Raw genomic sequence first — 24,349 nt, 5'->3', positions numbered from 1 at the left:
TGAATCATTAACCAGCAATTTCCAAATACTAGGAATTGCAGTATTTGTATATCATGACATCCCTTCTTTTTTCCCAGAAGGGCTGGATGAAATACACTGATTCTATGGCAGTTCAAAATTCAAGCTTTAAAGTTTCTCAGCCCTGCTTCAGTGTTCCCATTTCAACTACAAAGATTAATATGAAATCAAGAGAGAACCTACAGCAATAATAAGAGAGGCTTAAGGTTGAGTTTAGGAGTAGGAGGAAGTTACCTGGCGACTGTCAACCTCACTGTGCAACAACCTCCCCTGCAGAGCTTTTAAAAAATACCCTGGTCCCATTTCTGAAATTCAGCTTCAACTGGTCTGGGGTAAGGCCCAAACACCATTATTTTTGAGGTCCCCAAATGACCCCAATGTTCTGCCGAGATTGCTTCCTCGCGGAGTTGAACTACTCTCCGTATTAAGGACATTTTTAGGAACTGTTACGAGGCAGCAAGATGGCAGGGACTGAACGGCAAGGTGGGAAACTGGGTCGCTTGAAATGGCTGAAGACATTTAAGAGGGCAAGCTGATACTTAAGCAATTGAATTAGCCTCCTGATTTGTCTCCAAAACTGAGCAGGTCACACAAGTGCCAAAGGTGAAGGGAGTTTTTGGTATAAAAAACAGGGAGTTTCAGGGAGAAAGTCATGAGATGGGGAGTCCTAAGAGGGTAGGGTTGTCTGTGAGCTGTCCATGAAATGCGGGATGGCATCTGTGACACCTGGATTAGGGTAGTAACTACACAACGAAGGAGTGAAGTCCACACCTGTGAGGTTTGCTGCTCACCGTGCTCAGTCTCTCAGCCTGAGGTCACGACCTTACCTCCCTTATCCATACCTTATCCTGGCTCTCCTTTACTATTTTAAAACTCTCGGCCTGTTTACAACATTAAAATTTAGGCTGAGCCTAACCTCTTCACTTAAATTCTGATAAAATGAATTGCCTAGTTGAATCTATAGCTCATTCACATTCTTCCAAGCATTTTTTACTTAAAGATGCAGGCCGAATAGATTATAAATGCCTCATTTCTTCCTTTTCTTTTTTTTTTTTTTTTTTGAGACAGAGTCTTGCTCTGTCGCCCAGGCTGGAGTGCAATGGTGCGATCTTGGCTCTCTGCAAGCTCTGCCTCCCGAGTTCAAGCGATTCACCCACCTCAGTCTCCTGGGTAACTGGGATTACAGGCACCCACCATCATGCCTAGCTAATTTTTGTATTTTTGTAGAGATAGGGTTTTACCATGTTGCCCAGGCTGGTCTTGAACTCCTGACCTCAGGTGATCCACCCGCCTTGGTCTCCCAAAGTGGTGGGATTACAGGTGTGAGCCACCACGCCCGGCCTAAATGCCTCATTTTGACCTGTCATTTCACTTAATTGCAAAACAGGATAAAATCTAATGTCTCCAAAAGTAACACAAAAATGATTATAAAAAAGACGTAACCATGACCCACATATCTAATTTAAAAAAATCATTCCTTCATGTAACATTAGCAATACCTAAATTTAGTAGTACTTAATTTCACATATATACATCATAAAAAAGATAAAATAATTGCAAAAGCATGAACTAATGTGACAGAGATGTTTAGCTTTAAGAAAATTATGCCAGCAAAGAGTTTTTACGGATGTTCATTTATTGACTGCTGGGAATACAGCCTATTGAGAATACATGACATGCATTTGGTGGAGAAATCAACTAAATCTGAAATGAAGTCATTCAGTAAGCCTGCTGTGAGTTAATAAGGTAGCACAGATTAGATCTAAGGACATGCTGGGGGCAACTCAAACAGCCACTGACAATTGTTATTAAGATTCCAGCTACAAATTCTTTTGGAACTTATTCTTAATTACTCAGGAATTACCAGGAAAGAGGGAACATCAGTCTGCCTCTTTACCTTAAACTAATGCTAAGAGGGATACTGTGAATCACTAAAGAACTCTCCCCAAAATTATGCTCTTACTTCAAATCCTTTAAGGCAATTCTGTTTTTACAAATTCTTCCATATCAATTTGTAGGCCTCAGAATTATAAGCAGCTATGCAGACTTAGAAAAGTTAATAACTGATACAAAAGACTATCATTTGATTCTAGTGTCTGCTGCTGAATTATACTGTGTTCTAATATGAGCAGATTTTTATACCATATTGCCAATTTCTTCCCCCAAGATTTTTGCTTTGACTCATTAATGCAAAAAAATAAACCAAAGAATTCCAGGTACACTTAAAAGCACAGGTAGATTAAGTTACTGGAATATCTTACACCATAATCTAAAATTGTTGAATTATATATACATATAACTTGAATAAAATGAATAACTTGAACAAAGTGAATAAAATGCTGGAATGTATCCCTAACTACAGTTTCATGCCAGGTATTTCCCCCAAACTTCATAATGGATATTTTTTCTTAAAATGATAACCTTAACTCGATGTTCAGGTGATTTGAGGTACTTTTTATGGTAGTAGAAAGAAACGCAGACAGAGAAAACCCCAGTGAAACAGAAAAACGAAGATTCTGGCTTTTTGTTTTCTTTTTTAAAGAGCCTGTTCCTTTCATAACCTTTCCTCCACACTTCCGGAGAAATTGGTTATGGCGTGCAGCGCTGGACAAATCGAGGGTATAAGCACACGTCTCGGATGTGATACCTATTCAGAATCCATGTTAAGAATCGTTCCAAGCCCAAGCCATATCCTCCATGTGGACACGTGCCATATTTTCTCTGTTTAAAAAAAAAAAAGAAAGAAAGAAAGAAAGAAAGAAAGAGGAGTAAATACTTAGTTAAAAATTTCATCTAAGGTAGTTAAGATTTTCCACCATGAAAGGAGTTAGCTTACCGTGGTTAAGAATTCAACTATGGCCAGATTCAGTGGGTTGTGCCTGTAATCTCAGCACTTAATCTCTATGCCTTCATGAACCATGTGTAACGAAATAATTTGGTATGAAAAATCAACCAGGGAATAAGTACCACCCTGGAAAGAAGAAATTCTTAAAAACTTTTAAAATAAGTCAATATCTCTTTATGAGAGGAAAATGAAGAAGGGTACTAGATACTGGTAGGATCAATTTTTTAAAACTCAGTTGCAATCAACAAGCCAGGCATTAAACAGGTTTTCCAATGAAATCAACATATAACTTGGCCAAGACAAAGCTGGCAATATTCACACACCACATTATTATAACCTGGAAGCTGAACACATACAGCTCATTCAAATACCAAAGTACTACCCTGAATTCTCCCCTTTTAAAAATTTCAATATATACAGAATGATTACAATGAAAAAAATTTTGAGTGCTTAAAAAATTGGTTTTACCTGATCTGTATACCAGTAATAGGGAGCAGGGTCAATCCCTTCCCTTTTATAACCTGCCAGTATTTCTTCAGCATCGCTGCTACGCATTGAGCCTCCCACAATCTCACCAACATTGGGCATCAACACGTCGACCTTTAAATGTAAGTGAAAGAAGATACACAATTACTCTCAAGCGATCAGACACAGGACTGCTCTAGAGTTCAAATGAAAATTACGATTAAGCTCCAAGGGCTAAAGGAGGCACTATGATTACATAATATTCAAATATTTACATTTATCTAATTTAACCAAGCATGTTAACCTCAATCAGGGGAGGGGGGAAAACCCAACATCTTTAAATATTGTCATTCTAGATAGAGAACGATATATTTGCCATGAGCTGTATCTGATTCCAGATGACGGTCCCCATCCCCTTAAAAAGCAAAATTATGAATACTCTTTGAAACAGAAACTGACAGATTCAGTAAGACGGGAATCCTCAGGACATCGCTGCATGTAGAAGGACTTGATCTCCACGGGAAATCGACACAGCAAGATTGGTTCATTAATGGTGTCTGTCATCAGTCTCTCAGGAGCTTCTGGGATATCCTGAGGTTAAACAAGACTTCATTAACATTTACAACTTAGACTGCAACAAGACAGAAGCAGCTCCTTCACCCTGTACCAGTCCTTTCTCCTATCAATTCAACGGAGTAGAGACACACCTACCCTTAACCCATACACATTTGTGTAAAGAATAATTTCTTTCAAAAAGAAATAAACATATTCTTAAAACTCAGTTATTTAATGAAGTGTAAAAGATCTGTCTCCCTTTACAGCATATCTCAAGCACTATGCTGCTTGACGAAGGAAAATCAAAAAAACAAAAACAAAAGCCAGCCTCAAGCTGTGACTAGACACAGCTCAGTATTTTTCTCAGTGGCCTGTTTTGTCTAGCTCTGAAGCAAATGAGGTCCACTTAGTCCCATAAGGCATACGGTAATCATGAATGCTCTAGAACATCATTGATCTACACACAGAGAATATTACTAATGACACTAATCTTTAAACTCTCTGTTATCTGCCCTTCTTTCCTGTTGTAATCAATCAGTTATGCCTTCAATGACAGAAAGGCACAATCATAAGACAAATAACCAATGTCAAACTGGTAAGTGTAAGCACATCCGGAATAGTTAGCCAAACAATGTTAGATGATGACTCAAGCTCATTAGTTTCTCTCTCAAAACATCCTTCTGTACCACACATAAAGTTAACACATAAGTTAAAACTGAAAAGTCTTGTCCCAGTAAAAACGGATTGAGAGAACTGGAGAAGACTCGCAGATTTGTTTAATGAAGAAGTGAAATGGAGGTACCAATCACCCAGCACACCTGTTTTCAAGCTCCGGGCCCTGGAGCCCTTGCGTCCTTGGAGACGCCGAGAGGCAACAGGAGATGGGCAGGAGAGCTCTAGTCTCTCAGCTTGCATCTGCTTTACACAGCGGGGCTCTATAAGATTGAGTTAGGGGAAAACAGGTCTTATTTCATACCCCCCAAAAGCCTGAAGTCCATGTATCTACTCTAGTGTCCTCATGTGTGTGGAATAGCAATGTATAGTAAATGCTGACAGGCTCCCCTGCCATTGTCCTGGCTAGGCATTTTGCTCCTGTAGTCCCCACAATCTTACAAAATGGATGTTACTTCCAAGGTAAAGATAAGGAACCTGAGAGGGGGTCACTGGTCTTCAGTTACACAGCACAAAAGAGGTGGGAGCTAAGCCCACCTGGGGGGCTTCTGACTCCACAGCTTGTGTTCCTTCCACTCAACTACACTATTTTACTAAGTATTAAGTACACTAAAAGTATTCAAGTTCTCAATACAAAATTTTGTCATTATACATCATAAACTGAATTCACAGGCTGGGCACAGTGTGGCTCACATCTATAATATCAACACTATACAGTGTGGCTCATGCCTATAATCTCAACACTATAATCTCAACACTCAGGAGGCTGAGGTGAGAGGATTGCTTGAGGCCAGGAGTTTGAGACCAGCCCAGTCAAAGCAATACCTCCATCTCTTTAAAAAAGAAAAAAAACTGAATTCACAGAAACAATAAGAGTGCTTTACATAGACCTAGTATATTGTTTCTATTAATTCCTTCTAAAACCCAAAAGTAGTTAGTAGCAGCTACACACATTTCAACTGTAAAACAATTAGTTGTGCAAATATTATGTAAGTAATGGTTAAATGCATAGGAAAGAGGGCCTAGCATAGTGCTGAAAACTTGAACCAGACGCGGTGGCTCACGCCCGTGATCCTAACACTTTGGGAGGCCGGGGTAGGAGGACTGCTTGAGCCAAGGAGTTTGAGACCAGCCTGGGCCAACATAGGGAGATACCATCTCTATAAATAATAAAAAATTAGCTGGGCGTGGTGGCTCACATCTGTAATCCCAGCACTTTTGGAGGCTGATGTAAGAGGATCACTTGAACTCTGGAGTTCAAGGTTGTAGCCAGCTATGATCATACCCATGCATTCCAGCCTGGACGACAGATGGAGACGCTGTCCCAAAGAAAGAAAACTTGCAATCCAAGTGCATGCTGGGAGAGTGGTTCTCAGGCAAAACCGAAATGCTAAGTTTATCTGGGGCAGTAGGCTACCTTTTCCAAGACCTTCTCTCTTGGTTTTGCATTTTTAACCAATGGCTATCTTCTTTCTCATCTTCCACATTAAGGAGCTTTAAATCACTGTTTTGGGGGAGAGGATGAACCTCTTTTTAAAAGCAAAAGATACATTCTCCAGGAAAAAAATATACATATATATCTATATACCATCATTTTGCATGTGATTTCAAAGGCTTCACAACCTTCTAAAGCACTCCTGCCAGCCTAGAGAATAAGGAGAGTTTATAAGCTGTGGCCAAGGAAGAACAATGAAGGAAGAGGGAAGAGGCAAAGCAGGAGATGTGATGTGAAGGCAGCTTAGAAACTCACACTTGGCCAGGAGCGGTGGCTCACACCTATAATCCCAGCACTTTGGGAGGCTGAGGCGGGCGGATCACGAGGTCAAGAGATCGAGACCATCTTGGCCAACATGGTGAAACCCTGTCTCTACTAAAAATAATAAAATTATTTATTATTTTATAAATAAATAAATACTGGGCGCGGTGGTACCCGCCTGTAGTCCCAGCTACTCGGGAGGCTGAGGCAGGAGAATTGCTTGAATCCAGGAGGCAGAGGCTGCAGTGAGCCGAGATCATGCCACTGCATTCTAACCTGGGCAACAGAGTGAGACTCTATCTCAAAACAAACAAACAAACAAAAAAACAAACAAAAAAAGAAACTCACTCACACTTACTGGATGCTACAGAACAGGCACTGTCCTAAGGCTGACTCTATTAACTCAGTGAATCCGCAGGCAACCCCATGAAGCAGGTTCTGCTGTTACCATTTATTTGAGGACAGGCAGATGCCACCCACATTACTAGTTCATTAACCAGAAGAAGAGAACTGGAGCCCAATCCCACCTTGGAAACAATGAGAGAAAGGAATACATACTTCTCCAAATTCATAGAAAGTTCCATCTTCTTTCTTTATATCATGTTCTTTTAGCCAAATGATAGCATCTGAATAGTTCATCCGTTTGAAAGGCCGTTTGGGGGGCTGAAAGTTCTATAGAAGAAAGGAAAAATATAATGTGTATATACGTAAATGTAAACATTAACACTAAAATTTCCATTAAAAACTATTATTATAAAATATTATTATTATAAAATATTACTTCAGTTAGGGGTGGTGGCTTATGCCTGTAATCCCAGCATTTTGGGAAGCTGCGGTGGGCAGATCACTTGAGGTCAGGAGTTTGGGACTAGCCTGGCCAGCACAGTAAAACCCCATCTCTACTAAAAATACAAAAATTAGCTGGGGGTAGTGGTGGGCTCCTGTAATCCCACCTACTCAGGAGGCTGAGGCAGGAGAATCGCTTGAACCTGGGAGGCAGAGGTTGCAGTGAGCAGAGATCGTGCCACTGTACTCCAGCCTGGGTGACAGAGTGAGACTCCGTCTCAAAAAAAAAATACATACACACACACACACACACACACACACACACACACATATATATATAGAAAACGTCAGACTAGAAAACTATGTAGATATTCCTAAAATGGAAAACATGAGTCTCTTCTTACATAACTGAAAACGTTATAAAATTATCGACAATGACTAATATCAAATTCTAGTCTTCAAAATAATTAGTCACTTATTTCAGCTCACCAAGCCATCAAATCTACAAAAACTGAGGATGACGCCTTCATTGTCTTCCAAAAAAGGACTGTGATTTTTTTCTTTCCATAAACACTGCACCTACCGGGTTGAGCTCATACACTATGCTCCCTGCAGGACACTTCAATATTCGATCTACCACATCACAAACCAAGTCCTCCAACCGGTTCAGGAGGTCATCAAAGGTCAGGAAAGGACACTCGGCTTCCACGTGAGTGTACCTGAAGAACAAGACACTAGTTCAGAACTGCTTTTCTCCTGCACTGTTTTTTCCTCCAGCAAGGGTTTTAACATCGGGAAGCTGTCCATAAAATTCCAACAATGCTACCAATTCCTAGCTTTGCAAATTAGCTGTGGACTCCCCTCTTCTCCACTGAGTAGTAATTTCCTGTTTGTTCCTTCTTACATAAAAGATCAAGTCAAAGTGAAAAAAGAGACCTTAGCTATGATCTAAGGTGGCAAAACTTTGTTATATGTTCTTCCGTTAACCACTTAATATATCAGTTTTTTGTTTTTTTAAACAGACATAATTTACCTACACTAAGATTTCTTCTCTAAAGATATTAACTAAAAAGAAATAAAAAGACAATTTCATACTCAGCCAGGTGCCTTCGTGTTCTGGACTGCTCTGCCCGGTATGACTGCGCAATACAAAAAACATCTCCCAGGGCTGGGAGGCAGGTCTCCAAGTACAACTGAGAGGATTGAGTCAAAAATGCCTCTTCTCCAAAATAGTCAAGCTTGAAGAGTGTGGCACCACCTTCTACTTGTGTTTGAACTAATGATGGAGGAGTAACCTGTTCAAATGCAAAGAAGGAATAAATCAATGTCTATCGTGAGCACCACTATTCAAGTTTCAAAATGGCAAAAAATGTATTGTTTGCAAAAGCTGACGAACACATACTTACTTCATGGTACCCCCTATCAAAGAAGTGATCTCTAAAGCACCTGGTGATCATGGATCGCGCTTTTAGGATTTTGGACATGTTTTCTCCTCGGATCATCATGTGTCTGTTGTTGAGCTGGACGTCAACGTCAGACTCCTCATTGATCAGGTTGTCAGCTCCTCCAGCAGGGGCCAACCCAATTAGCTCCCAGAAGTCACAACTCAGCTCATGGCCACCTGGAGCCTGCATTTTTAAAAAGTGGGGTCCAGAGAAAGAAGGAAAAGGAAATAAAAAATTAACAGTATTGAGGATTTTAATTTATGTCAAAGTTTTGGTAAGCTGAGATTTTTAAGAACCTCATAATTCTCAGCCTTTAGTTTTATATTGATATTTTTATGAATATTCTTTCTGGATACACACTCACATACACACAAATATCTTTTTTTTTGAGATGGAGTCTTGCTCTGTCGCCCAGGTTGCAGTGCAGTGGCACAATCTTGGCTCACAGCAACCTCCGCCTCCTGGGTTCAAGTGATTCTCCTGCCTCAGCCTCCTGAGCAGCTGGGATTACAGGCGCCCACCACACCTGGCTAATTTTTGCATATTTAGTAGAAACGGGGTTTCACTATGTTGGCAAAGCTGGTCTCAATCTCCTGACCTCGTGATCTGCTCACCTCAGCCTCCCAAAGTGCTGGGATTACAAGTGTGAGCCACCACGCCCAGCCTGTGCATTTCTATTTTTAAAAGATATTTGTGGCTCAGAACGGTGGCTCACACCTGTAATCCCGGTACTTCGGGAGGCCGAGGTGGGCAGATCACAATGTCAGGAGATCAAGACCATCCTGGCCAACATGGTGAAACCCCATCTCTACTAAAAATACAAAAAATTAGCCACGCATGGTGGTGCACACCTGTAGTCCCAGCTACTCAGGAGGCTGAGGCAGGAGAATTGCTTGAACCCGGGAGGTGGAGGTTGCAGTGAGCTGAGACTGCGCCACTGCACTCTAGCCTGAGCGACAGAGGGAGACTCCATCTCAAAAAAAGAAAAGAAAAGAAAAGAAATGCACAAACTATAAAATAAAATGTAATCCCACCACCTGGAGTCCCTACTAACTACTGTTAACATGCTGATATATTTTTCCAGCTTCTACTCACCTACTTTATTTTTATTTATTTATTTATTTTTTGAGATGGACTCTCACTCTGTCACTCAGGCTGGAGTGCAGTGGCACAATCTCAGCTCACTGCAACCTCTGCCTCCTGGGTTCAAGCAATTCTTATGACTCAGCCTCCCAAGTAGCTGAGGTTTCCAGGCGCGCACCACCACACCTGGCTAATTTTTTGTATTTTTAGTTGAGACAGGGTTTCGCCAAGTTGCCCAGGTTGGTCTCAAACCCCTGAGCTCAGGCAATTCACCTGCCTCAACCTCCCAAAGTGCTAGGATTACAGGCATGGGCCACTACGCCCAGTCCTACTCACCTACTTTAAATTAATGTATTTGCACATATTAACTTCTAAAATGCAAAGGTTTTATTAAAAGCTGTTTATCTTTGAAACATATATATAATAAAAATTCAAATTCTCCCTAATAATTACATTAGAAAGCAATTCATTTTAAAAGTCACATATATGGAACATATAATTATCTTGGTGCCATAAAAACCACTTTATTTGGCTGGGTGCAGTGGCTCACGCCTGTAATCCCAGCACTTTGGGAGGCTGAAGTGGGTGGATCATCTGAGGTTGGGAGTTCGAGACCAGCCTGACCAAATGGAGAAATACCGTCTCTACTAAAAATACAAAATTAGCCAGGCATGGTGGTGCATGCCTGTAATCCTAGCTACTTGGGAAGCTGAAGCAGAAGAATCGCTTGAACCCGGGAGGCAGAAGTTGCGGTGAGTGGAGATCATGCCATTGCACTCCAGCCTGGGCAACAACAGTGAAAGTCTGTCTCAAGAAAAGACAAAAAACAAAAAAAACAGCCTCTCAAATTCTATTAAGAAATTCTCTGAAAATTTTTAGGTGGGTTGTTAAGTTTTTATTTCCATCTGGCTGAAAAGTAATTCATATATCTATAGCACAGTGGCTATATTATAGCCCATGAGGATGATTCAGGAATTCTGTAAGGCTGGAAATCACTGCATTCTTTTTATCACGAGTTGTATAATGTACGTATTTCACTGGAAAAGGCATACCGAATATGACATGTACTTCACATTTACTGTATTTATATGCTGTGATGGTTAATATTAAGGGTCAACTTGATTGGAATGAAGGATACAAAGTATTTTCTGGGTGTATCTGGGTGTTGCCAGAGAAGATTAACATTTAAGTCAGTGGTCTGGGAGAGGCAGATCCACCCACAGTGTGGGTGAGCATCACCCAAATGGCTACCAGCCTCGCTAGAAAGAGCAGGAGGAAGAAGGTGGAAGTGCAGACCTGCCAGGTCTTCCAGCCTTCATCTTTCTCCCGTGCTGGATGCTTCCTGTCATCGAACATCAGACTCCAAGTTCTCCAGCTTGTGGACTCTTGGACTTACACTAGTACTTTGCCAGGGGCTCTTGGGCCTTCGGCCACAGACTGAAGGCTGCCCTGTCTGCTTCCCTACTTTTGAGGCTTTTGAACTTGGACTCAGTCACTACTGGCTTCCTTGCTCCACAGCTTGCAGATGGTCTATCGTGGGACTTCATCTTGTGATCTTCTGAGTGAATTCTCCTTAAAAACTCCTTTCATATATACATCTATCCCACCAGCTCTGCCCCTCTGAAGAACCCTAATACATATGCCAAATGTACAAACCAAGACACTGGAAAACAAACCAATAAATAAACTATTCATTCACCCAGTGCAAAACTCAATCCACTCACCTGCTTGCCCTTTGGGGTAAGATTTAGCATTCCATACACTGCAACACTGCTCTCCGTGGACAACAGTACTCCATTGTAGCACTGACACTATACAAAAGTCAAAGCACAACTTTAGTTATTCACATTGATTTAAAAATTCTACCATATAGAAAATCAAAGGGATTATTTACAAACAAGTTATCTGATCAAATACTAATAAAATAAAGAGTGAGATGGCCACATATTATTAATATTAAAATATAGCTATTTTTGTGGAAGACAGAGGTTTATCTATATATACACATATACATGTAAATATAAACATATACATGTAAATACACACTTTACATACATATGAATAAACAACACTGACCCACATCACTTAAAAATATCTGGACAGTTTATTTATTTATTTATAAAAATCTAGACTATTAAAGTAACATACAGGTTGGGCACAGTGGCTCATGCCTGTAATCCCAACACTTTGGGAGGCTGAGGTGGGAGGCTCACTGGAGCCCAGGAGTTCAAAACCAGCCTGGACAACAAAGGGAGAGAGAAATAAAAATTAGCTGGGTGTGGTGGTTCTTGCCTATAGTCCTAACTACTTGGGAGGCTAAGATGGGAGAATTGCTTGGGCCTGGGAAGTCGAGGCTGCAATGAGCTATGATGACACCACTGCACTCTTTTTAAGAAACCCTGTGTCTCAAAACAACAAACAAACAAACAAACAAAAACCATACAGAGCCCATCTACACTATAATCACTTCTTACTAAAGTCATTAGGAAAAAATTGATAGGGGACTCTGAAAGGAAGAAGTCAGGCTGCCAACACCTGAACCCACTAGTCATAGAAAAGACAACCAGCCAGGCATGGTGGCTCACACCTGTAATCACAGCACTTTGGGAGGCTGAGGCGGGTAGATCACCTGAGGTCAGGAGTTCAAGACCAGCCTGGCCAATATGGCGAAAACCTGTCTCTACTAAAAACAAAAAAAAATAGCTGGGTATAGTGGCATATGCCTGTAGTCCCAGCTACTCGGGAAGCTGAGGCAAGAGAATCACTTGAATCTGTGAGGCAGAGGTTGCACCAAGCTGAGATCACGTCACTGCACTCCAGCATAGGTGACAGAGCAAGAATCTGTCTCAAATTAAAAAAAAAAAAAAAAAAGACAACCACACCTTACGTGCCTCTCGACGTGATGCAACTAAAAGAACGTAGCTTTGCCCAAGTCGTTGTGCCAAAAAACTGAACCTAATCAGACTTAACCTCCAACCTCCAATTTATAAAAAAAACAGAGACTAGAAGAACATGCTAAAGAATACCACAAGGATGCAAACAACCAAATCCAGAATGTGAGAAGTTCCACAGGACAATCCACCAGGGTTTTCCCAACAAATCTATATCAATGGGTGGGTGACAGCAGAAAAGGGCATGCAAAGGGAGCAGCAGAGTTATAAAGAAAATTTCAAAGTCGTATTACTAGATGCTGCATGTTAATCTTGTTAGAATGCTCATTCAAATCAAGCAACTATAAAAAGGCAGTATGAACTGATAAGAATCTGGATATTAGATCATATTTAGTAGTTGTATTGGTGGAGGGTGTGATAATAGTAGATGACTATATTATCTTTCCTTCTTTTTTTTTTTTTTTTGAGACAAGGTTTCACTCTGTTGCCTAGGCTGGAGGGTGGTGGCATCGTCTTGGCTCACTGCAACCTCTGCCTCCCTGGCTCAAGCCATCCTCCCACCTCAGCCTCCTGAGTAGCTGAGACTACAGATATGCACCACCACACCTGACTAATTTTTGTATCTTTTGTAGAGGCAGGATTTCACCATGCTGACAGGCTGGTCTCAAATTCCTGGGTTCAAGCAATCTGCCCACTTCAGCCTCCCGAAGTGTTGAGATTACAGGTGTGAGCCACCATGCCCAGCCACATTATTTTTCTTAGAGATGCATAAGCATGTGTATTTAAATGATATGATGTCTGAGAGGCAATATCTTACCAGGATTAGCCATATACTGGTAGTTACAGAAGCTGGGTGATGAGCATTTGAGGATTTTTTTATATGGTTCTATTTTTTAATGTGCTGGAAATTCTCCATAAAAGTTTTCTTCCCCTAGCCTTATTATGGTATAATAAACAAATAAAAATTGCATGTTTATAGTATACAATGTGATGTTTTGATTTATTGACATTCATTGTCAACAAAATAAAAATTTTAAATAAATGTATAGATTCTAGAATTCCCAGAACAATAGAGGAATCTACTGAAAACATCTAATTTTCAGGCATAAGTAAGAGAAAATATTTACCAACTCATCCGCCAACACACACTGAAGATAACCTGTACCATCTCGCAACACCAGAAACATTAAATTCTTTCCTAAAAATGAGAAATAATAATTTAGGCAGACTGTTCTCAAAGCACCAAATTTTATATATATATATATAATTTTAAAGATAGGGTCTCACTTTGTCACTCAGGCTAGAGTGCAGCGGCACAATCACAGCTCACAGCAGCCTCCTGGGCTCCAGCAAACCTCTCACCTTATCCTCCCAAATAGCTGGGACTTCAGGCACATGCCACCACACCTGGCTAATTATTTTGTAGTGACAGGGGTCTTACTGTGTTGCCCAGACTGGTCTCAAGCTCCTGGGCTCAAGCAGTCCTCCTACCTCAAGCTCCCAAAGTGCTGAGATTACAGGTATGAGCCACTGCACCCAGCCATGACTTAATCTTATCTAAAGGAAACTCCAAGGTTAAACACTGAAGTTCAGACCTCCCACATGGCTCCCTGCCCGTGAAGTAACCACTGGTAATACCACTACTCAGTATTTGTAAAATATTTTATTTTCAATGTTTTAGACTTTCAAATCCTACATGATCCCCAAGATCCACACAACCAGGGGAAAGCAAGACAGAAGGCAACATGAGTTAAGGCATTACGCCTTATCCACCCTTGAATCCCCTGCAATGTCTGGTGTAGTACTGTGCACTCAGTGGGTGATGCATAAATGTTCTTGAACAAAATCACTTTTTCTTATTTATGTCTCAAAGGTCCATTACTGAAATCTACTTAAAACATTTCATTTGTACTTTTTGTCCCCTCCTGACTGCTTTTTTTTTCAGAGGGAGTTTCGCTTTTGTTGCCCAGGCTGGAGTACAATGGCATGATCTCGGCTCACTGCAACCTCCACCTCCCAGGTTCAACTGCTTCTCCTGCCTCAGGCTCTGGAGTAGCTGGGATTACAGGTGCCCACAACCACACCCAGCTAATCTTTGTATTTTTAGTAGAGACAAGGTTTCACCATGTTGGCCAGGCTGGTTTTGAGCTCCTGACCTCAGGCAATCCACCCACCTTGGCCTCCCAAAGTAGTGGGATTATAGGCGTGAGTCACCGCACCTGGCCCATCCCACTTTTTTTTTTTTTTTTTTTTTGAGACGGAGTCTTGCTCTGTTGCCCAGGCTGGAGTGCAGTGGCCGGATCTCAGCTCACTGCAAGCTCCGCCTCCCAGGTTTATGCCATTCTCCTGCCTCAGCCTCCTGAGTAGCTGTGACTACAGGCGCCCGCCACCTCGCCCGGCTAGTTTTTTTTGTATTTTTAGTAGAGATGGGGTTTCACCGTGTTAGCCAGGATGGTCTCGATCTCCTGACCTCGTGATCTGCCCATCTTGGCCTCCCAAAGTGCTGGGATTACAGGCTTGAGCCACCGCGCCCGGCCCCATCCCACTTTTTAATGAAAGATTTGCTAATCCCTCACAATAAATAGTAAAAGTAATAATGTTTATATATTATAATAATAAAAAGGGAAAGAGGAAACAAAATGTCAGAACCAAGCGAGAATGCAAATACACTGTTTATAAGAGTCAAAACTATGGCCAAGTTTCAGATTCAGATGTAAACTTCCTATGGTAACACCCCTTGGTTTTTGCTAAATAAAACTGGTCTCAAACTCCTGACCTCAGGTGATCTGCCCACCTCAGCCTCCCAAAGTGCTGGGATTATAGGCTTGAGCTACCACGCCCAGCCAGATTTCCAGTAGTTCTTATTGCTGATGAATTTTTCTATTATTTCCTTAGTGATGGAGCTGGGGTTTTTTGGCTACATTCACCAGCCCCTTCCTCTACTCATCTCCTTTCTCGCTCTGTTGCTCAGGCTAGAGTGCAGTGGTGCAGTTTCTGCTCACTGCAACCTCTGCCTCCTGGGCTCAAGCGATCCTCCCAATTTGACAAATACTTGACAAATATTTACTGGACATGTCTTCATCACTGTAATTACTAACTGTTAAAATAGCATTTAAAAATTTTTATACTTTCAATAGTCACTTTAAACAAGAACAAATTTAAGATATAAATCATTCTATCCTTTAAAGTCAGGTAAGGTGCTATGTGCCTGTAATCACAGCTGCTCAGGCTGAGGCAGCAGGATGGCTGGGGGGAGTTCTAGCCAGCATATCAAAAAAAAAAAGAGGGCCGGGCATAAGCGCTCATACCTGTAATCTCAGCACTTTGGGAGGCCAAGACGATGGATCACATGAGGCCAGGAGTTCCAGACAAGACTGGCCAACATGGTGAAACACTGTCTCTACTAAAATTACAAAAATCAGCCAGGTGTGGTGGCAGGTAACCTGTAATCTCAGCTACTCAGGAGGCTGAGGCAGGAGAATTGCTTGAACCTGAGAGGCGGACGTTGCAGTGAGCCAAGATAGCACAACTGCACTCCAGCCTGGGCAACAAAGTGAGACTCTGTCTCAAAAAAAAAAAAAGGCAGAAAAAAACCCCTGCAAATCTGTGTTTTTCTTCATCTAAGACCAGAGATATTTAAAAATTAGAAAGAAGGAAAAGCTTTGCCATTTACCTTGCCTACGCAGCCTGTGGACCCAGCCAAACACCTTTACTCTTTGGCCTCTATATCCTTCTAATGCACTAATCTTCACCTGTCAAATTGAAATAAATAACATTTGTTCAATAATGTCATTTATATACACCAACTTTTTCACTAATATTAGACAGACGGTAGTAAAGTGTTAAAAATCGCAAATGGTTCAAAACTGGAGATAGCCCCTCTACTGCAGGTCAGAACCAAACACATTTCACTGTATTGGAGTGGTTTAAAACAAAAAAACAATTCAAGTCTTCTTTCTTAGGGTAAAACTGGTATGAGAAACACCCAGAAGAATTTCAGGTATTGCTAGATGAAATTAATTAATAAATGAATTCGTTTGTCATAAGTGGAGCACTTGCGTCCCACAATAGCAACAATCCCAGTCCACACGGAGCCTTTTCCGTGACCCCACAGTTCTTCGATACCTTCCAGAACCTAGTACCTAAAAAGGCTAACTTTTGTTTGGGGGATGAAGGAGAAAGGAGATGAGTAGAGGAAGGGGCTGGTGAATGTAGCCCAAAAACCCCAGCTTCATCAATAAGGAAATAATACAAAAATTCATCAGCAGTAAGAACTACTGGAAATCTGGCTGGGCGTGGTGGCTCAAGTCTGTAATCCCAGCACTTTGGGAGGCTGAGGTGGGCAGATCACCTGAGGTCAGGAGTTTGAGACCAGTCTGGCCAACATGGTGAAACCCCATCTCTACTAAAAATATAAAAATTAGTCAGGCATGGTGGCGGGCACCTGTAATCCCAGCTACCTGGGAGTCTGAGACAGGATGATCACTTGAATCTGGGAGGTGGAGGCTGCAGTGAGCTGAGATCTCCCCACCGCACTCCAGCCCGGGTGACAACAGCGAAACTCTGTCTCATAAATAAATAAATAATAAAATAAAATAAGAACTACTGGAAATCAAACCATTTTCATTCATAGTCCAGCAATCTATTTGGGTTCCAGAAAGAACAGAAGGAAGAAGAGTGAATCTAATTTCACAATTCACAAACTTTTACTCTATTTAAATAAACATGAAAATCATGGATTTCAACCTCTTCGTTTTATAAGCAAACTGACACTAGAGAGGGTTAAATCACATGACCAACATCATGAAGCGCAGTCAGGCCTGGGTCCCCCATCTGCTGGCATTCAATTGGGACAGAATTCATTCAACATGCATTTACTTGACTGTGTAATAAAATGAACCCCTAAAGAACTAGCCTCATAACTCTAAAACATTATTTCTCTATGTCCCTTCTGAAAGGAAAGTAGGCCAGGCATGGTGGCTCATGCCTGAATTCCCAGCACTTTGGGAGGCTGAGGTGAGAGGATCCCTTGAGCCGAGGAGTTTGAAACCAGCCTGGGCAATATGGGAGACTGTTTCTACAAAAATTAAAAATAAATAAAAGTTGGCCAGGTGTGGTGCATGCCTGTGGTCCCCGCTACTTGGGAGGCTCGCTTGAGCCCAGGAGGCAGAGGTTGTAGTAAGCAGAAACTGCACCACTGTACTCCAGCCTGAGCAACAGACCGAGATTCTGTCTCAAAATAAATAAATTAAAATTTAAAATTAAGAAATAAAAAATAAAAGGAAAGTAAAAACAAAATGTAAAGGAACAAACCACATGGCATGCCCCTCACACACAGAAATAATGATCTGATGTAGCCAAGTCCACGGTATTTGAAAAGATAAACAAACTTACACATTTTGGCTCTGGGAGAGCTGGATCGTTTTTAATGGTAATCTTCTTTGCTTCTTCCAGGTTCTTTTCTCTTCGTAAACTATCTTCTGCCTAATTTTAAAGATGAAGCAGTTGGTTAACATTGTTTCCAGAGTTCTAACTTTAACAACGTTCACTGTGGCAAGTTCAGGACTCACCTCTTTCTTTTCCCGGGATTCACTCTTCATTTGTTCCCTATGCCACATCTTTTTAATGTTCTTCAACTGTGATTTAGAAATAACATTCCACCTCTCATTTTCTTTTTGTGAATCTACGTAAATGGTAGGAAATGGTTCTTTTCCTACTGTCATCAAAGCCTTGGGTAGGGAGGAGAAAAAAAGACAGTTCTTGAACATCGTACAACACTTAAAATCAAAATAACATCTCAAGTATAAGGCAACTTGAACAATCTAAGCATAAAGACCCCAACAACCAAAAGCTGATGTCGGCGGAGTGACTGGTTGAACATTTAAGCAGCACACTGGTTGGCTGGCCATGGTGGCTCACGCCTGTAATCCCAGCACTTTGGGATGCCGAGGTGGGCGAGGTCAGGAGATTGACACCATCCTGGCTAACATGGTGAAACCCCGTCTCTACTAAAAAAATAAACAAAATTAGCTGGGTGTGGTGGTGGGCACCTGTAGTCTCAGCTACTCAGGAGGCTGAGGCAGGAGAATGGTGTGAACCCGGGAGGCGGAGCTTGCAGTGAGCCGAGATCGCGCCACTGCGCTCCAGCCTGGGCAACAAAGCAAGACTCCATCTCAAGAAAAGAAAAAACAAAAGCAGCACACTGGCTAAAGCTGAAGCTCTGAGGTCCTCTCACAAACAATTCCAGCAAGTTCGGGCATACACTATACAGTTCTCCAAGACAAGCAGACTACAAGCAACAGATCTTAAGTGGCTGTAGCAACCAGCACAGATATACAGACAACAGAAGAGACACCTGACAGCAAAAGCCAACTGCAGGTGACATCTAAAACGTAGTCCTCTGTGAGAAATCAGAGAAGTGTCAGACATTTTTGAAACTTTCAACAAAACAATGGTTAAGAACACAAAAAAGGGCTGGGTGCGGTGGCTCACGCCTGTAATCCCAGCACTTTGGGAGGCCGAGGCAGGAGGATCACAAGATTAGGAGATTGAGACCATCCTGGCTAGCACAGTGAAACCCCGTCTCTACTAAAAATACAAAAAATTAGCCAGGCGTGGTGGCAGGCGCCTGTAGTCCCAGCACTTTGGGAGGCCGAGGCAGGAGGATCACAAGATCAGGAGATTGAGACCATCCTGGCCAACACAGTGAAACCCCGTCTCTACTAAAAATACAAAAAATTAGCCAGGCGTGGTGGTGGGCACCTGTAGTCCCAGCTACTTGGGAGGCTGAGGCAGGAGAATGGCGTGAGGTGAAGCTTGCAGTGAGCCGAGATCGCACCACTGCACTCCAGCCTGGGCGACAGAGTGAGACTCCGTGTCAAAAAAAAAAAAAAAAAAACCCCAAAAAGCTAAACTCATTTAATCTGAAAAATTCCCACACTGTAGAATACCTCTTTGCAACAATGGAACATATCAGGCATTGCTGTGTTACATATCATTTGATAGTTTATCGTTTGTGGTTTTAAAAACACAGTTGAAAGTATATAAAAGATGAATACTTTAAAGCCACAAACAATCTTTCGAAATCTCTTCCAAGTTATTAAATCAAACAAGAAATGCAATGAATTATTCTCTTGTTGCAAGATCTGCAGCCTGTAAAAACGGACTTTTTCTCAGTTCTATGACTGCTGCAGAGAAAGAGGGAATCTGGATCTTTTCAAAACATTCAAGGGCTGGGTGTGGTGGCTCACGCCTGTAATCCTAGCACTTTGGGAGGTTGAGGTGGGCGGATCACGAGGTCAGGAGTTCGAGACCAGCCTGGCCAATATGATGAAACTCCGTCTCTACTAAAAATACAAAAACTGGCCAGGCGTGGTCCCAGTCACTTGGGTGGCTGAGGCAAAAGAATCTCTTGAACCTGGGAGGCAGAGGTTGCAGTGGACTGAGATTGCACCACTGCACTCCAGCCTGGGTGACAGTGCGAGACTCCTCAAAAAAAGAAAAAAAAAAGAAAAAAAAGAAAACATTCAATAGTCCATCCTTTTAACAACTAGACATTGTAAGAATACATGTAGGGGCTGGGCGCAGTGGCACATGCCTGTAATCCCAGCCTATAGGAGGCAAGGTGAGTGGATCACCTGAGGTCAAGAGTTCGAGACCAGCCTGGCCAACATGGTGAAATACCATCTCTGCTAGAAATAATAATAATATTTTTAAAAAATTAGCCAGGCATGGTGGCGGGTGCCTGTAATCCCAGCTACTCAGGAGGCTGAGGCAGGGAGAACTGCTTGAACCCAGAAGGCAGAGGTTGCAGTGAGCCGAGATCACGCCACTGCACTCCAGCCTGGGCAAGAAGAACGAAAGTCTGTCTCAAAAACAAAAAAGATAGCCATTGATTAAAATGCAAAACCAGGAGAGAAGGTCCCATGAATACATCTAAGTCCTTCAGAATTCACTTACTACCCGACAGTCTGTACTGATCCCTCCTTTTGTATCACTGAAATTGAAAGAGCCAAACTATCAGTTCCCAAATCAGAATGCTACGCTTTTGTTAAGAGTGACATTCTGCAAACGTTCATCTAAACAGTGTTGCTAGTTTTGGGGAGCTGCAAAATGAGGCAACCAACAATCCAGAAATTAAAGATTTCCCCTTAAGAGTGGTTAAAAAGTAAAACCCAGCCAGGAGTGGTGGCTCGCACCTGTAGCCCCAGCACTTTGGGAGGCCAAGGCAGCAGGATTGCTTAAGCCCAGGAGTTTAAGACCAGCCTGGGCAACATTTGTAGACCTCGTATCTACAAATAAGAAACAAATTAACTGGGTGTGGTAACACGCCCCTGTGGTCTGGGCTACTCAGAAGGCTGAGGTGGGAGGATCCCTTAAGCCCAGGGTTGAAGCTGCAGTGAGCCATGATGGTGCTACTGCACTCCAGCGTGGGCAACAAAGTAAGATCCTGTCTCAGAAAAAAAAATAAAATTAAAAACAAGTACCCATGTATGACACACCAAAGTATAACCATATGGTATGATCTAAAAGAGAAGAGGGGAGAATGCTCCCAGTTAGGAGGACTTGACAGTAACTATAAATGTTGTAACACAGTTAACAAAAGGGAGGCACAGAAAAAGGAGGGTCAAGGCACCGCTTTTCCTAACATACTTCAAGGAAGGAACTTTTTTGTTGTTGCTGTCCAGGGTGCAAAGCAGTGACGCAATCACGGCTCACTGCAGCCTCAACCTCCTGGGCTGAAATAGTACCCTCATCTCAGTCTCCCGAGTAGCTGGGGCCACAGGTGCATACCACCATGCCTGGCTAATCTTTTTTTTTTTTTAATTTTTTGTAGTTGGCAGGGTGTGATGGCTCACTCCTATAATCCCAGCACTTTGGGAGCATTAATATCCTATCTTTATTTTTTAAATTAAATTTATTTAAAAAGTTTTAAGAAGTTAAATTTTTTGTAGAGACGAGGGTCTTATCACGTTGCTCAGGCTGTTCTCAAACTTCTGGGCTCAAGCAATCCTCCAGTCTCAGCCTCCCAAAGTGCTGGGATTACAGACCTGAGGCACCAAAGCCCAGACCCAAGGAACTTTTAACCATCTTCCTTATGTGGCAGCTGTAGCCAATGGATTCTAGCATATGAGTTCACAGCTAAGTCCATGGTCTATTTTAAGAAGGTTGTCTTAGGCCACACTTCACCCTGATACAATCAACTACCTAACACCCACGTTGTGAGTCCAAGCCCCCCCCTCTTTTTTTTTTTTAACTTTTGAGACAGGGTCTCAGGCTAGAGTGCAGTGGCACAATCACGGCTCACTGCAACCTCCACCTTCCAGGCTAAAGCAATCCTCCCACCTCAGTCTCTGGAGTAGCTGGGACCACAGGCACGCACCACCATGCCACGCTAATTTTTATGTTTCTTTTAGAGATAGGATTTTACCAAGTTGCCCAAGCTGGTCTCAAACTCTTGGAATGAAGCGATCCACCTGCCCCAGCCTCCCAAAGTGTTGAGATTATAGAAGCGATCCACCTGCCCCAGCCTCCCAAAGTGTTGAGATTATAGGCGTGAGCCACTGCCCCTGGCCTGAGTCCAAGTTCTTGACAAACCTCTTTGAGAATGAGCTAAACTCATTCAAGGATTCTAGATCCTGAGAAATAATTGCACGTTAATAAATTGGCATTCTAGCTTCAAGCTCCAAGTCATAAGTCAGCTCCAAGAATCCATTCTTGGTGTGCTGGTATAAACCAGGTCTTGGAGTCAGATCTCAGGATCATACTCTGAATTGTGGTAAATTCACCAAAAACCCTCTCAGGAGCCCCCGGGTCATGAGCTCACTGTGATTGAGGAAAGATAACTTTTATCTTTACAAGAATTGAGAATCCAGCAATCTGACTCATTGCAGAGAAAGACTGCAAGAAGCAATGCCATGTGGTAAAAAAGAAGATACCTTTTTTTAAAATGTTAAAGTAAGTTTAGACTTCCATCATCTAACAATCTTAAAGTCACGTATCTGTACGCATTCCTTACTTTCCCTTTTCTGAAAATTATCTTTGGAACTCAGGGTTTGAAATTAAATTCTTGACAAGTCACACGATAATTGACATAAGTCATTAATAAATGCAGTCTCATTTTCCTAATGAGAAGAGACTCTACCTTTAGACCAGTTTTAAATGGTTTCTCCTTGGTTCCATCTCCCGTGGCATCGCTTCCCTCTCGGTCAGAGACGTACAGCTCTGTTGTTTGACAAAATGAGGGTAAGTTGTGGTCTGGCCATTAACTATTAGTCACCTTACTACTTTATTCATTCCTTACCTTTGTAAACAGAACAAGCATCGATTAGTAAAAATTACTGAGGTCCATAAGAAATTAATATCCTAATTATTTCCCCACTCCATTTCAATAACATCCATCTCATTAAAAACATTAGTTAACAATCCAGGTTTTCAAAATGAACTCTGATCATTTCACTTTGTGATATTTATTCTATCCAACTGGGCACCCAAAAATAAAACAAGGGCTTTGAAGTTGGTCAGACATATGCTGGAATCTTCGATTTTGTACCTTAAAAGGAAGGGTGATTCTGGAGAATTTACTTAGCCTTTCTGAGCTTATTTCTTTAACTATAAAATAAGAAAAACAATCCCCATCTTGAAAGGCTGTACTGAGGATGAAATAAAATAACACATGCAAATCAGATATCCCAGTGCCAGTTTTTGTAGAGATGGCAAATAAACACCAGCTCCCTCTGATCTTCAAAGGAAACAGAAGCTCTGAGGTTGGAAAATTTCAGGCCTCACAACTAGTAGGTCTGAACAGTGACATCCATACAGGTCTCTCTTTTTTTTTTTCTACTGCACAGCATGGTCTCCCCGGAAACCTCAATAAAAAAATGAGGCTGGGAGAAAAACAACTGGAATCCTAAAGCCTCTTCCTGACGATCACTTTGAAGATCTGCGGGAGTAGGGGCTACCCTGTGTCAGAACCCCTCCCAGCGCCTGAGTCTCAGCGTAATCGGGATGTTTCTCAGCGGGGCAGGGGCAGGGCCCGGAGCCATCGCCATTGCAGCCCGGGAGAACGACGGACTCGGGGAAGCCCGGCCTGGCCCTTCAAGTCCCGGGCCCAGCAAGGGCCACGACCCTCCCTTCCTCCCTGCAATCGGTCCCCAAACATTCGCGGGGCGCCCACTCTAGTACGCACTAAGGAAAGCGCCGGAACCCGGATGGAGCAGAGTTCCTGCCCCAGGCAGGGAACACCGCGCCACACGAGTCTCACCCACCTAGCACCATGCCTGCAGTGGCCCTGGTCACCTCCAAGGACATAGACTGCAATACCGCCGACGTCTTGCCACGCCGACGTGCACCAACGGCTTCCGCGACTCCGGCGTTGCATCAGAGAGCGTAGCGCAGAGACCGCCTGCGTGAATCAGCCGACCGCCGCGGTTCCATTGGTTACGAGAGGCGGGCGAGCGGCGCCGGGGGCCGCCATATTTGGTGAGGGCAGAGGCAACTTCCGTATCCGGAGACGCACCGCCCCCCGCGTTTGCGCAGCTCGGAGTGCGCCGCCTGGCCCGGGGCTGCTTGGCCCTGGAGACCCTGGCACGGCGTCACTTTTGCACTCTTCCTTCCCCACCTCCCCAGCTTTCCTTTCTGAACCTTTCAATTCTGTCCCAGCTGGAGGCGTGCGGGTCCTCTTGCAAACCAGACCAAAGGATGTCACCCCGATCCCTAGATGCTGGAGGCTGGTTGAGTTCATGTCACCAGCAAACACCATGCCAGCTGCGAGACTGGGTGCGCGGCGGTGGAGGGGACGCAGCGGGATGCGTTAACTTTCTCACCTCCGTGA

The 24,349-nt window shown here is 42.7% G+C and overlaps 1 protein-coding gene across 1 annotated transcript; it reads right to left on the bottom strand.

Annotated features, from left to right (window-relative positions):
• Positions 1-1,633: 1,633 nt before the first annotated feature.
• Positions 1,634-24,005, bottom strand: NARS1 (asparaginyl-tRNA synthetase 1). The gene is made up of 14 exons (XM_008013980.3): positions 23,784-24,005; positions 22,661-22,740; positions 18,087-18,245; positions 17,911-18,000; positions 16,190-16,268; positions 13,644-13,714; positions 11,350-11,436; positions 8,504-8,725; positions 8,193-8,392; positions 7,681-7,816; positions 6,870-6,983; positions 3,788-3,919; positions 3,332-3,463; positions 1,634-2,739 (listed from the first exon to the last, which is right to left on the bottom strand). The coding sequence occupies exons 1-14, from the start codon at positions 23,824-23,826 to the stop codon at positions 2,608-2,610; spliced, it is 1,677 nt and encodes a 558-aa protein (XP_008012171.3). The 5' UTR covers positions 23,827-24,005; the 3' UTR covers positions 1,634-2,607.
• Between the last annotated feature and the right edge of the window lie 344 nt (positions 24,006-24,349).

Source organism: Chlorocebus sabaeus, chromosome 18 (genome assembly GCF_047675955.1).
Source record: "Chlorocebus sabaeus isolate Y175 chromosome 18, mChlSab1.0.hap1, whole genome shotgun sequence".
In the NCBI taxonomy this organism is placed as follows: domain Eukaryota; kingdom Metazoa; phylum Chordata; class Mammalia; order Primates; family Cercopithecidae; genus Chlorocebus; species Chlorocebus sabaeus.
Note: the sequence above shows the minus strand (reverse complement) of the source record. Positions and strands in the feature narration are given on the sequence as shown.